This window comes from Oncorhynchus kisutch, linkage group LG13, assembly GCF_002021735.2.
Source record: "Oncorhynchus kisutch isolate 150728-3 linkage group LG13, Okis_V2, whole genome shotgun sequence".
In the NCBI taxonomy this organism is placed as follows: Eukaryota; Metazoa; Chordata; class Actinopteri; order Salmoniformes; family Salmonidae; genus Oncorhynchus; species Oncorhynchus kisutch.
Window position 1 is genome coordinate 50,789,133 of NC_034186.2, and position 15,754 is coordinate 50,804,886.

At 42.6% G+C, this 15,754-nt stretch overlaps 1 protein-coding gene across 1 annotated transcript in view; it reads right to left on the reverse strand.

Annotated features, from left to right (window-relative positions):
• LOC109902219 (failed axon connections homolog) overlaps window positions 1-15,754 on the reverse strand; it is a 34,943-nt gene that overhangs the window by 17,343 nt on the left and 1,846 nt on the right. Inside the window, exons 2-4 of the mRNA XM_020498387.2 lie at window positions 11,168-11,303; window positions 10,736-10,932; window positions 3,490-3,707 (exon numbers count right to left, since the gene is read on the reverse strand). Coding sequence (XP_020353976.1) covers window positions 3,490-3,707; window positions 10,736-10,932; window positions 11,168-11,303 — 551 coding nt within the window. The remainder of the gene's footprint in view (window positions 1-3,489; window positions 3,708-10,735; window positions 10,933-11,167; window positions 11,304-15,754) is intronic.

Consider the following 15,754-nt stretch of genomic DNA (forward strand, 5'->3'; position numbering starts at 1 on the left):
AAGTTCTGGGACACTGTGAAGTCCATGGAGAACAAGAGCACCTCCTCCCAGCTGCCCACTGCACTGAGGCTAGGTAACACGGTCACCACTGATAAATCCATGATTATCGAAAACTTCAATAAGCATTTCTCAACGGCTGGCCATGCCTTCCGCCTGGCTACTTCAACCTCGGCCAACAGCTCCGCCCCCCCCGCAGCTCCTCGCCCAAGCCTCTCCAGGTTCTCCTTTACCCAAATCCAGATAGCAGATGTTCTGAAAGAGCTGCAAAACCTGGACCCGTACAAATCAGCTGGGCTTGACAATCTGGACCCTCTATTTCTGAAACTATCTGCCACCATTGTCGCAACCCCTATTACCAGTCTGTTCAACCTCTCTTTCATCTCGTCTGAGATCCCCAAGGATTGGAAAGCTGCCGCAGTCATCCCCCTCTTCAAAGGGGGAGACACCCTGGACCCAAACTGTTACAGACCTATATCCATCCTGCCCTGCCTATCTAAGGTCTTCGAAAGCCAAGTCAACAAACAGGTCACTGACCATCTCGAATCCCACCGTACCTTCTCCGCTGTGCAATCTGGTTTCCGAGCCGGTCACGGGTGCACCTCAGCCACACTCAAGGTACTAAACGACATCATAACCGCCATCGATAAAAGACAGTACTGTGCAGCCGTCTTCATCGACCTTGCCAAGGCTTTCGACTCTGTCAATCACCATATTCTTATCGGTAGACTCAGTAGCCTCGGTTTTTCGGATGACTGCCTTGCCTGGTTCACCAATTACTTTGCAGACAGAGTTCAGTGTGTCAAATCGGAGGGCATGCTGTCCGGTCCTCTGGCAGTCTCTATGGGGGTGCCACAGGGTTCAATTCTCGGGCCGACTCTTTTCTCTGTGTATATCAATGATGTTGCTCTTGCTGCGGGCGATTCCCTGATCCACCTCTACGCAGACGACACCATTCTATATACTTTCGGCCCGTCTTTGGACACTGTGCTATCTAACCTCCAAACAAGCTTCAATGCCATACAACACTCCTTCCGTGGCCTCCAACTGCTCTTAAACGCTAGTAAAACCAAATGCATGCTTTTCAACCGGTCGCTGCCTGCACCTGCATGCCCGACTAGCATCACCACCCTGGATGGTTCCGACCTAGAATATGTGGACGTCTATAAGTACCTAGGTGTCTGGCTAGACTGCAAACTCTCCTTCCAGACTCATATCGAACATCTCCAATCGAAAATCAAATCAAGAGTCGGCTTTCTATTCCGCAACAAAGCCTCCTTCACTCAAGCCGCCAAGCTTACCCTAGTAAAACTGACTATCCTACCGATCCTCGACTTCGGCGATGTCATCTACAAAATGGCTTCCAACACTCTACTCAGCAAACTGGATGCAGTCTATCACAGTGCCATCCGTTTTGTCACTAAAGCACCTTATACCACCCACCACTGCGACTTGTATGCTCTAGTCGGCTGGCCCTCGCTACATATTCGTCGCCAGACCCACTGGCTCCAGGTCATCTACAAGTCTATGCTAGGTAAAGCTCCGCCTTATCTCAGCTCACTGGTCACGATGGCAACACCCATCCGTAGCACGCGCTCCAGCAGGTGTATCTCACTGATCATCCCTAAAGCCAACACCTCATTTGGCCGCCTTTCGTTCCAGTACTCTGCTGCCTGTGACTGGAACGAATTGCAAAAATCGCTGAAGTTGGAGACTTTTATCTCCCTCACCAACTTCAAACATCAGCTATCTGAGCAGCTAACCGATCGCTGCAGCTGTACATAGTCTATTGGTAAATAGCCCACCCTTTTCACCTACCTCATCCCCATACTGTTTATATTTATTTACTTTTCTGCTCTTCTGCACACCAATATCTCTACCTGTACATGACCATCTGATCTTTTATCACTCCAGTGTTAATCTGCAAAATTGTAATTATTTGCCTACCTCCTCATGCCTTTTGCACACATTGTATATAGACCCCCCCTTTGTTTTCTACTGTGTTATTGACTTGTTAATTGTTTACTCCATGTGTAACTCTTTGTTGTATGCTCACACTGCTATGCTTTATCTTGGCCAGGTCGCAGTTGCAAATGAGAACTTGTTCTCAACTAGCCTACCTGGTTAAATAAAGGTGAAATAAAAATAAAATACATACTACCTCAATTAGCCTGACTAACTGGTGCCCCCACACATTGGCTACCCGGACTATCTGCATTGTGTCCCGCCACCCACCACCCGCCAACCACCTCTTTTACGCTACTGCTGCTCTCTGTTTATCATATATGCATAGTCATTTTAACCATACCTACATGTACATACTACCTCAATTAGCCCGACTAACTGGTGCCTGTATATCGCCTCGCTACTGTTATTTTTCACTGTCTTTTTACTGTTGTTGTTATTTCTTTGCTTATCTATTGTTCACCTAATACATATGTTTTACTTAAAAATCGCACTGTTTGTTAGGGCCTGTATGTAAGCATTCTACACCTGTTGTATTCGGCACACGTGACAAGTAAACGTTGATTTGATTTGATGCCGTGCAAGTGTTTGTACACATGCAATATACACACTCACATTCAACCATTGACCCTGGTTGCTTCTGTGTGGCGCTCTGAATGGGAGGCTGTTACATGACTAATGTGATGTAGTTGTTGAACGACTTCACTGCAAGTATATTGTATGTTTTAAATATTCAATAAGAAAATAAACTATCAACACCAACCATCAACACCAACCAACCAACCAACATCAACTACCATCATACCCAAAGAGAAACACCCAGACAACCAGGAGAACAGTTTGACGTTATAGTAGTTATATTCAAAGCGTTAAAGTAAATTCAGATTGCACATATTACACTATAGTATACGACCTTGCAAAGATTTTACGCCAAAATCAATAGACATTCTCTGCTCTTTTCCCTACTAAAATACATTTGAAACACATAATGTAGTTGGAAGCACAGTGCACATACAGTATCTCACCGCTAGAGTGGAAGAGGGTCAAATGGATCTGTGCATAAAGGACATACCCCACGACAAAGTATATCTTACAGTGAACTTCAAATGACCCCGTGTTATAATTGATACTGGATCATTAGGAAGCCTTCCTTAACCCTTGTTCCTCATATCTCCATCATCAGTAGCCAATTCCTCAACACTCTGACAATACTGTGAAAGTATTAAGAAATTGGCCACGTCATCAATTGTCCCTAGTCTCTCCCTGAATCCCAAATCATCCCCTAGTCCCTACCACCTAGGCACTTGTGCAGATTTGAGAGGATTGGATCACTGCAAGTAATATGGTTGTTGCTCCATTCTTCCCTCTGATAGGCCAGGTAGAATTGTTGCTATATTGCTTACACCTGTCCGATCCTCTCATATCTACACAAGAGCCTAGGCCTAAGGGTAGTGTCTAAGGGTTGATTTGGGATTAACCCTCTGTCTACCCCTAACCTCCCACCCCCCTGTACCCCTCCATACATACCGAGCAGTTCGGCCAGCGTGCGCATGTCCTTCTCCATCAGCTTGTAGACTTCCTCCTTGGAGAAGCGTCCGATGCCATGGCCGTACATCTCCCTTTGCACCATGCTGCTGTTCAGGTGGCCGAGGATCCACTTTAGCATGTCACTGAGAGGACCAGTGACTGGCAGCATCTTCTGGGTCTCCTCCAGGTTGTCTACCCACTGGCAATAGGCTATTGTCCTGTATAGAAACACAAATATACAGGTTATAGTACAGTCTTATATAGAAACACACAGATAGGTTGTCTACTGGCAGTAAGCTATTGTCTTGTATAGTTACACAAACATAATACAGGTTATTAACCCAGTGGTAGTATAGTGTAATCATATGAAAACACATACACTGTGTGTACAAAACATTAGAATCACCTGCTCTTTCCATGACATAGACTGACCAGGTGAATCCAGGCTGGCTGATATACACTGTAGGCCTCTAGCAGCCCAGTAGGCATTAAAACAGGGTGGCAGGGAGACAGGAAGCAGAGAGAAAGTACAGAACAGGGAGAAAACCCTCCATCGGTTTCAATAACTGCTTTTATATTGCAGATATATATACACACACACACTACCGTTCAAAAGTTTTGGGTCACGTAGAAATGTCCTTGTTTTCCATGAAAACATACATGAAATGAGTTGCAAAATGAATAGGAAATATAGTCAAGACGTTGACAAGGTTATAAATAATGATTTTTCATTGGAACAATAATTGTGTCCTTTGCTTTGTCAAAGAATCCTCCATTTTCAGCAATTACAGCCTTGCAAGACCTTTGGCATTCTAGTTGTCAATTTGTTGAAGTAATCTGAAGAGGTTTAACCCCATGCTTCCTGAAGCACCTCCCACAAGTTGGATTGGCTTGATCGGCACTTCTTACATACCATACGGCCAAGCTGCTCCCACAACAGCTCAATAGGGTTGAGATCCGGTGATTGTGCTGGCCACTCCATTAGACAGAATACCAGTTCTTGCATAGTTTCGAGCTGTGGTTTGGGTCATTGTCCTGTTGTAGGAGGAAATTAGCTCCAATTAAGCGCCATACAGGGTATGGCATGGAGTTGCAAAATGGAGTGATAGACTTCCTTCTTCAAGATTCCTTTTACCCTGTACTAATCTCCCACTTTGTCACGCCCTGACCTTAGAGAGACGTTTTATTTCTCTATTTGGTTAGATCAGGGTGTGATGTGGGGTGGGAATTCTGTTTTCTTTTCTATGTTTCTTTATTTCTATGTTTTGGCCCAGTATGGTTCTCAATCAGGGACAGCTGTCTATCGTTGTCTCTGATTGGGAATCATACTTAGGTAGCCCTTTTTCCCCTCCTTCCGTGTGGGTAGTTAACAAAGTTAAGGGCACTTAGCCCTGTAAGCTTCGCGGTCGTTTTGTATTGTTTATTGTTGGCGACGTCATTCAAATAAAAATAAATATGTACGCTCACCACCCTGCACCTTGGTCCGCTTCTTACGACATCCGTGACATACGTTACCACCACCAAAGCACCCCCAGACCATCACATTGCCTCCACCATGCTTGATAGATGGTGTCAAACACAGAGTGTGCAAAGCTGTCATCAAGGCAAAGGGTGGCTATTTTGAAGAATCTCAAATATGTTTTGATTTGTTTAACACTTTTATGGTTACTACATGATTCCATATGTGTTATTTCATAGTTTTGTTGTCTTCACTATTATTCTACAATGTAGAAAATAATACAAGTAAGAAAAACCCTTGATTGAGTAGGTGTGTCCAAACTGTTGACTGGTACTGTATATACATTTACCCATCTTTCTAAAATATATTTTCCACTAATCATACCAGCGCTCCCCTAATTGGGGAGAACTAATGAACAACAACACTCTAATTCCATCTTAAACATACTATATACATTTTATGGACACAAACTATTTTGCAATAGTTATCTTTTGTTTGCTTTCCTTCTGCTACCCTCAACCCCTCCCATCTATTTCTGAAGACCATCCAGCTTGATTTCTATTCGTCATATATTTTGTCATATATTTTTAACTGTGCTGTTTAACAAAAGTTCTGAACCTACACACATTTTTCAGACACAGTATATTTTACATTGGTTATCTTGTTGTTATTAGTCCCATCCTTCAGCTTCACTCAACTCCTCCCATCTATCTCTTAACACCATCTATATTGGATTTCTATTTGCCATATTTTTCAACTGGGCTGTGATGTTTCACAAAGTTATGAAACTTTCTATTCTCGTAGTTGAGACAGATTTAGCAAAATATTTAATTTTTAATTCACAAAGTATTATTATATTATTAATCGATTTGATCGACTTTTCAAAACACCCAGTAGTGCTATCTGGAGAGTTAGCTCCAGGTAAATGTTTCAATTCTTCGGCCATTCCTGGATCTGTGACCAAAGATTAGCTACATCTGGACAGTACGAAAATAAATAATCTAATGACTCTGCCACCTTGCAGCACAATCTGCAGAGCTGGGAAGATGGTATCCCCCATATATATATAACATTCTAATGGTTGCAAGAATTTTGTATAATCATTTAAATTGAACAATTCTAAGTTTTGAATCCGGCTTCGTCTTGCGTGTCAATTCATAAACCATGTGCAATGGAATCTCTACATCGAAAATCTTTTCCCAACTTTTGGGCTCCCGAGTGGCGCAGCGGTCTAAGGCACTGCATTTCAGTGTTAGAGGCGTCACTACAGACCCTGGTTCAATTCCAGGACATATCACAACCGGACGTGATTGGGAGTCCCATAGGGTGGCGCACAATTGGCCCAGCGTCATCCGGGTTAGGGTTTGGCCCTGGTCATTGTAAATATGAATTTGTTCTTAACTGACTTGCCTGGTTAAATAAATATATATATATTTGTTGCAATATATATGGCACATTTGTAAATGTTTTGATCCTTAAATGAAACTGGTATATATTTTTCTTTATCATAATTTTCTTTAACCAGTTTCGGTCTACAGTTTTCTGTTCCCAAAACTAGAATCTATTAAAAAACAGAGTGGACTAAGTTTTTTAGATTTGACCCTTTGCCAAAGTTTTAAAAAATGGCATTGTTTATAAGGAGTTCAAGTGCAAATTGAGTTATTGCACACTTGCACTTTACAGAGTAGGTGTTCCTTAACGGAAATATGTACATTTTATTTATTTATTTTATTTTCACCTTTATTTAACCAGGTAGGCTAGTTGAGAACAAGTTCTCATTTACAACTGCGACCTGGCTAAGATAAAGCATAGCAGTGTGAACAGACAACAACACAGAGTTACACATGGAGTAAACAATAAACAAGTCAATAACACAGTAGAAAGAAAAAAGAAAAAAAAATGTCTATATACATTGTGTGCAAAAGGCATGAGGAGGTAGGCGAATAATTAAAATTTTGCAGATTAACACTGGAGTGATAAATGATCAGATGGTCATGTGCAGGTAGAGATACTGGTGTGCAAAAGAGCAGAAAAGTAAATAAATATAAACAGTATGGGGATGAGGTAGGTAAATTGGGTGGTCTATTTACCGATGGACTATGTACAGCTGCAGCGATCGGTTAGCTGCTCAGATAGGAGATGTTTAAAGTTGGTGAGGGAAATGTAACTCTCCAACTTCAGAGATTTTTGCAATTCGTTCCAGTCACAGGCAACAGAGAACTGGAAGGAAAGGCGGCCAAATGAGGTGTTGGCTTTAGGGATGATCAGTGAGATACACCTGCTGGAGCGCGTGCTACGGGTGGGTGTTGCCATCGTGACCAGTGAACTGAGATAAGGCGGAGCTTTACCTAGCATGGACTTGTAGATGACCTGGAGCCAGTGGGTCTGGCGACGAATACGTAGCGAGGGCCAGCCGACTAGAGCCGACTAGAGCATACAGGTTGCAGTGGTGTGTGCTTTAGTAACAAAACGGATGGCACTGTGATAAACTGCATCCAGTTTGCTGAGTAGAGTATTGGAAGCTATTTTACGTGCTAGAACGCACCAACAGGATCTCGCTATCTCGTGCTTGGATCTACCCCCTACTTGCTTGTTCTGTCCACTATGACTAATTTGTTCCAATTGGAAATGACAGGCTGTGGACTATCTTGGGTTAGTTCCAAAAAACATCTTTGCTGCCACTGTATAATGTGTTGTTTTTTATTTTACCATACCATCTCCTGCTCCAACACTCTAAGGCAATGAGATCAGAGACATTCTGAATTCATCTTTCACCTTCAGTTATCAGGACAAAAGTAATGAATGTATTGTGATAATTAACAGTCAGCTCTCTAGTCAAAAAAAAGATTGAGCTGTCGAGAGAAGGATCTGAAGGAAAAAATTTGCTTCAGAGGCTAAACCAGACAGACCTGAGATCAAATCATAATAACTATTTAAATGCTTTCAATACCATTAAACAGTGCCCTTAATTATAACAACTTGAGCTCTACACAATGGAAGACCAATTTACTAAACCAAACATTGAATCTAATATACAGTACACGTACATTGTGACAAGCACAATCTCACATACCAGGGCCCAGATTCACAAAACACTTCTTACGCAAAAACATAAGAAGCTTCTTAAGAAAATTAAAAAAAAGTTCATAAGATAATTCGTAAGTGCAATTCCTCAACAATATCTTTAGATGTTATGATTTTCTTGCGAACTTCTCAAATATCTTCTTGATTTGTTTGTTGCTAGGCAACCGATTTAGCTAGCTATCTAGCTAGTAATGGCAGTCATGTTAACATATTTCCTACAGAGATTACTGTTCGAAGACATGTTCTTGGGTTTAAAATAATCACTACTGAAACTTTCAGATGAAGTTTGTGTGAATAAAACATGTTCAATTGCTTTCATGATCTTATTCTCTCACTGCCCTGAGTTTAAGACGAGGGTTTAGCTATAAGAAATAGCGCAAGAAATTTCCAACAACCTTTGAGGAATATCAACTTTGCTTAGCTTTCTTCATAAGTCCATAGCTAAGGAAAAAATTGCAGTTGATAAGAAATGTCTTCTGAAGAAGGTTTTGTGAATCTGGGCCCTGAGGCATATCTCTGTCACAGAGCAGCCTCCCTCTCCATGTTGTCATAGGAACATCAATCAATAATTTACCAGCCTGAAGAGCTGTATATGATCTCAGCATGCTGTAACCTATGCTGCTAACCTCAGCTGGCCAAACAGAGCAACAAGCAGCCCAATAGTCCTGCACAGCCATAAATAGTGTAATCAATAGTAAACCTAGCCTGTGAGGGGGAGGGGGGTAAGAGGAGAGAGACTAGAGAATGAGGTGATAAGGGAAAAGGAAGACAGGAGAAAAACCCGAGAGAAAAGAGAGAGTGAGAGAAAGGTAGTAGAAATGAGAGTTATATGAATGACCCTTACTCTACAGCTGCAGAGCAATATTATGGACCCACCCCCCCCCCCCCCCCCCCTCCACTGACTGATATCTCACCCTGTAAATATTGCGGAAAAGAGCTTGATGAGCAAGTATGCACTCCCTCCTCTTTTCTTTGACATTCATGCACAGAAACAAATGCTTTTCGATGTGTCATTCATCAGACTACCTCTCCCTGGGCCCCAACCAGGAAATAATCAGGCTGCGTCCAAAATGGCACCCTATTTCTTACAAAGAAGTGCACTATATCAGGAATAGGGTGCCATTTGGGATGCAGTATCGGTGACTTCCCAGCAGAAGCCTCACCAGGACAGATGCCCGACAGTGACTCACCGATAATGTAGACTCCCAGGCATTTACTGTAAGTAAATCTGTAATGTAGCTGGGGATGACCACTTGGGAATACTATAGTGAGTGACCTTAGCCGGTCCCAATTCATTCCCAACCCTCCACTTGGCACTAACCCTTCAATCTTTGCAGATCTTGAAGATGGAGGCAATATGGTGGGAACTTTACCACTACACTGCTTATACACTACATGACCAAAGTTCGTCAAACTTCTCATTCTAAAATCATGTGCATTAATGTGGAGTTGTTCCCCACTTTGCTGCTATAAAAGCCTTCACTCTTCTGCGAAGGCTTTCCACTAGATGTTGGAACATTGCTGCGGGGACTTGCTTCCATTCAGCCACAAGAGCATTAGTGAGGTCGGGCACTGATGTTGGGCGATTAGGCCTGGCTCGCAGTCAGCATTCCAATTCCTCCCGAAGGTGTTCGATTGGGTTGAGATCAGGGCTCTATGCAGGCCAGTCAAGTTCTTCCACACCGATCTCAGCAAACCGTTTTTGTATGGACCTCGCTTTGTGCATGGGGGCATTGTCATGCTGAAACAGGAAAGGGCCTTCCCCAAACTGTTGCCACAAAGTTGGAAGCACAGAATCTTCTAAATTGTCATTGTGTGCTGTAGCGTTAAGACTTCCCTTCACTGGAACTAAGGGGTCTAGTCCGAACTATGAAAAACAGCCCCAGACCATTATTCCTCTTCCACCAAACTTTACAGTTGACCGTATGCATTGGGGCAGGTAGCATTCTCCTGGCATCCGCCAAACACAGACTTGTCCGTTGGATTGTCAGATTGGTTAAGGTGATTCATCATTCTAGAGAACGCTTTCCCATTGCTCCAGAGTCCAATGGCTGCGAGCTTTACACCACACTTGCCGACGCTTAGCATTGCGCATGGTGTTCTTAGGCTTGTGTGCGGCTGCTCGGCCATGGAAACCCTTTTCATGAAGCTTCTGACGTTGCTTTTAGAGGCGGTTTGGAACTCGGTAGGGAGTGTTGCAACCGAGGAAAGACCATTTTTACGCGCTCCTGCACTTGGTGGTCCCGTTCTGTGAGCTTGTGTGGTCTACCGCTTCGCGGCTGTGCCGTTGTTGCTTCTAGTTGTTTCCACTTCACAATAACAGCACTTACAGTTGACCGTGGCAGCTCTAGCAGGGCAGAAATTTGACGAACTGACTTGTTGGAAAGGTGGTTGAAATTCACTGAGCTCTTCAGTAAGGCCATTCTATTGCCACTAGTTCTCTATGGAGATTGCATGGCGGTGTGCTTGATTGTATACACCTGTCAGCAACGGGTATGGCTGAAATCCCTGAATCCACTCTTTTGAAGGGGTGTCCACATACTTTTGTATATATAGTGTACCTATCTAGACTCTTCAGACATGCTAACATCAAGGGTTCAGGGCCAAGGGGGAAGGTAGGGAGCAATTTGGGAACGGCTGTGACATATATGGAGTCACCAATGTAGCAGTGGAGGACAAGGGGTTATATTAATTGACTGTCACCAGTAGAGGTGCTCCTCCACCATCTTGGTGACAGCCCGGGACACGGCTCTTTCCTGGGGACTGAGGTTCTTGTTGAGGTTGACGCCCAGCTTCTCTTCCAGGAAGTCAATGATGAACTCTGACCCCGACACCTGCTGCCAGTTATACTCAATCCATGGCATCTTGCCCTGCGGAGAGAGCTTCCCATCAAAGTAGTTCTGCAAGGGGGAGAACAGAATGGGGTTCAGCACTGGGAAATTGACACACTCCAGTTGTTTCTGAATATGTAGGACTGGTTTCCCAGACTCAGATTAATCCCTGGACATAAAACAACATGCATAAAGAGAATTTCCATTTAAAGTGCTTTTTAGTCCAGAAATGTAAGCTTAATCTGTGTGCAGGAAAGCAGTTCTACTTTTCAAGTTCTACTTTATCATACACAGACTATTGTACCTGGTAGGGTAGGTCCACCATGCGTAGGTACGTCTCCATCTTGAGGCAGAATGGTGAGAGGCTGGGGACCCCCGTGTTTGGCCTGGAGAACTGATGGAGGATGATGGCATCTTTAGAGTCCAACTCCTGCTCCTTCCTAGAAAACACCCGGGGAGAAAAAGGCCAACTGAAAAGGTGTGCTATACTGAGGCAACAACAAACTAGTACACTGGTGGGAGCCCCATGAGATAAAATACTTGAAAACAATTGTTTTATCTCTGTGGCAGCCACTTTAAAAGTAATCAACGTTTCTGTGACAACAGTACAGCTATTTCCAGGTCAGTTTGTGTTGTGAGAACAATATCATAACTTGCCCTGATTGGAGGAGATCAGAGAGGAGAGAGTAGGATTAGTTACATCTCTGTTTCAGGCTCTTAGTAATCTCACTGGGAGGATAGGGTCTCACCTGGTGCCTATTATATAATGGTGACACAGCAGCGAGAGGAACTAGTCTTCAATTCCCTGAGCTCTGTGTTACAGATGGAATTTCCATACAAGGACCAATGAGCACCAACATGTGAAGTTCATAGAACCATGTTAAATTGTTTGTCAAATGAAAGTGAAGACTCTATATTTTTGGAAAATTAAGGCATATATACAGTGGGGCAAAAAAGTATTTAGTCAGCCACCAATTGTGCAAGTTCTCCCACTTAAAAAGATGAGAGAGGCCTGTAATTTTCATCATAGGTACACTTCAACTATGACAGACAAAATTAGAAAAAAAATCCAGAAAATCACATTGTAGGATTTTTTATGAATTTATTTGCAAATTATAGTGGAAAATAAGTATTTGGTCAATAACAAAAGTTTCTCAATACTTTGTTATATACCCTTTGTTGGCAATGACAGAGGTCAAACGTTTTCTGTAAGTCTTCACAAGGTTTTCACACACTTGTTTGCTGGTATTTTGGCCCATTCCTCCATGCAGATCACCTCTAGAGCAGTGATGTTGCTGGGCAACACGGACTTTCAACTCCCTCCAAAGATTTTCTATGGGGTTGAGATCTGGAGACTGGCTAGGCCACTCCAGGACCTTGAAATGCTTCTTACGAAGCCACTCCTTTGTTGCCCGGGCGGTGTGTTTGGGATCATTGTCATGCTGAAAGACCCAGACACGTTTCATCTTCAATGCCCTTGCTTATGGAAGGAGGTTTTCACTCAAAATCTCACGATACATGGCCCCATTCATTCTTTCCTTTACACGGATCAGTCGTCCTGGTCCCTTTGCAGAAAAACAGCCCCAAAGCATGATGTTTCCACCCCCATGCTTCACGGTAGGTATGGTTCTTTGGATGCAACTCAGCATTCTTTGTCCTCCAAACACGACAAGTTGGGCTTTTACCAAAAAGTTATATTTTGGTTTCATCTGACCATATGACATTCTCACAATCCTCTTCTGGGTCATCCAACTGCTCTCTAGCAAACTTCAGACGGGCCTGGACATGTACTGGCTTAAGCAGGGGGACACGTCTGGCACTGCAGGATTTGAGTCCCTGGTGGCGTAGTGTGTTACTGATGGTAGGCTTTGTTACTTTGGTCCCAGCTCTCTGCAGGTCATTCACTAGGTCCCCCCGTGTGGTTATGGGATTTTTGCTCACTGTTCTTGTGATAATTTTGACCCCATGGGGTGAGATCTTGCGTGGAGCCCCAGATCGAGGGAGATTATCAGTGGTCTTGTATGTCTTCCATTTCCTAATAATTGCTCAAACAGTTGATTTCTTCAAACCAAGCTGCTTACCTATTGCAGATTCAGTCTTCCCAGCCTGGTGCAGGTCTACAATTTTGTTTCTGGTGTCCTTTGACAACTCTTTGGTCTTGGCCATAGTGGAGTTTGGAGTGTGACTGTTTGAGGTTGTGGACAGGTGTCATTTATACTGATAACAAGTTCAAACAGGTGCCATTAATACAGGTAACGAGTGGAGGACAGAGGAGCCTCTTAAAAAAGAAGTTACAGGTCTGTGAGAGCCAGAAATCTTGCTTGTTTGTAGGTGACCAAATACTTATTTTCCACCATAATTTGCAAATAAATTAATTAAAAATCCTACAATGTGGTTTTCTGGAGAAAAAAAAAATCTAATTTTGTCTGTCATAGTTGAAGTGTACCTATGATGAAAATTACAGGCCTCTCTCATCTTTTTAAGTGGGAGAACTTGCACAATTGGTGGCTGACTAAATACTTTTTTGCCCCACTGTACATTCCGTTACCAAAAACCCACATATCTTTAAGATGTTTGCTAATTTCTCTCCATAATGAGGGAGGATAATGACGTTTCACAGAAGTAACAAGTATAGGTAGACCTACCAATTAGTTAGTGTTTTTACAGATATCAAGTTTGTCTATGACTTAAGTAATTTAAGACTCGTAATTCTGTTACCAAATCGGTAACGGAATTATTGCAAAATCAATAACGGAATTACTGCAATTTAAATGGGAAATCATACTAGTCACACATCACACTTGGGTCACCTGCTACTGTTCTCCCTTCAACTGGCATACTGTTATGTTCAGCACATAACTATGTTTCCCTTTCTGTTACCTGTTGGTCAAATCAGAGAGGAAGAGGTGAAGCGAGAGGGTTTACTGCTGTCAAAATCTGTCCATGATACCGATAAGCAGACTGCCTGTCTTCCCGCCTTTGGGACAACAACTCCCATTGTTAGGGCGTCTCAGGTCTTACAGCATCTCAGGTCAAAGCAAGACTGTGAAAACAGTCTGGACAACACCTCCCTCTCTCTCTGCTGCTCTCTCTATTTTTTTCTCTCTCCAGTTAATGTCACATCTCCTGGCTCTTACTGTAATAAGCATCCTCATTGAACATTGAAAAGTAGTTGGAATTTGGTCATTCTGCCCTGGCTGGACCAAATCTGAACCAATCACAAGTTTGGACAGCACAGTACAGCACAGTAGAGAACAATAGAGTACAGAATAGTACTGTAAAGAAAAGCGGAGTACTGTACTGTACAGTAGAGCACACAAGTACTCTGCTGAACTCTACTGTAATGTGCTGTGCTCTACTGTGATGTCCAAACATAGACGTCTATGATGGTTTCAGATTTGGTCTGGTCCGGACCAACCAAATGTGATTTTGTTTGGGGGTGGAGGTCAACACAATAATATTCAGTGTGTAGAATAATACCCAAATATGCAAAAGAAGGATATTGCATATTTCTACATTTGTTTACCTATTCAGGATACAGCACCATGAAAATAAGATATTCATATATCAATCACATTTATTTATGAAGCCCTTATAACATCAGCTGATGTCACAAAGTGCTATACAGAAACCTAGCCTAAAACCCCAAACAGCAAGCAATGCAAATGTAGAAGCACGGTGGCTAGGAAAAACTCCCTAGAAAGGCAGGAACCTTGGAAGAAACCTAGAGGAACCAGGCTCTGAGGGGTGGCCAGTCCTCTTCTGGCTGTGCGGTGTGGATATTATAACATTACATGGACAATATGTTCAAATGTTCATAGATGACCAGCAGGGTCAAATAATAATAATAATCACAGTGGTTGTAGAGGGTGCAACAGGCGAGCACCTCAGGAGTAAATGTCAGTAGGCTTTTCATAGCCGATCATTCAGAGTTAGAGAGAGTCGAAAACAGCAGGTCCGGGACAAGGTAGCACTTCCGGTGAACAGGTTAGGGTTCCATAGCCGCAGGCAGAACAGTTGAAACTGGAGCAGCAGCACGGCCAGGTGGACTGGGGACAGCAAGGAGTCATCAGGCCATGTATATATATCCATAATTATCCATTTTTGTATAGTACAGATCATGGACCCATGATGTAATTTAGTTACCGTAACTATATTACCAGTTGTAAATCCACTTCACCAACTGTAGTACAATAACAAACAAAACAATTCTAACTCAAGGTGTCATGTCATAGCTGACACCCCATTCTATCTGCAGAATTTTAAAAATCTTAATTCTGAGTAGATATTTAACCGTTTTTGGAAAATATGGTCGCATTAAAAACTGAGGGAGATTTTTATGTTACAAAACTTTGCATCTGCACAGTTCTTCCAGTAAATGTGATTTTGTGAAATGTTCTGTGTAAATTGATCAAAGTTGTCTTTGTGCATAGAGTTGTATGGTTTGTTAAACTTCGAAATGAATGTTTTTGGTTGGCATACATTTTAAAATGACTTCTTTTCTAGAAGTCCAGAGCCTAGACCAACTGCAAAATGGGTATTTATTTTTGGTGCAGGGAAGTCTTCCAAGAAGTGTGTGTGTAATCTAAATCAAAGCGTAATTCTGTTACCGTTGAATTGCCCTAGAACAACCCTGTCCCTTCACTATATTTAAGTCACCAGTCTAAACACTCATGCACACAAGTATACACAGATACAATACACAATTTCACGATAATGAGATGGTAAAGTCCTCATCATATTACTGACTCCATGGTATTCAATGGGCCTACAGCAGGAAAAAGAAAACTCTGGGATTTGTCTGAACATCTATTTCAATCCTCTACTACCGTTGAAATCAAGGCCTGTGAGGTTAATCATGCTTGTAAAAATCTGATAAAAGGGTCCTTGC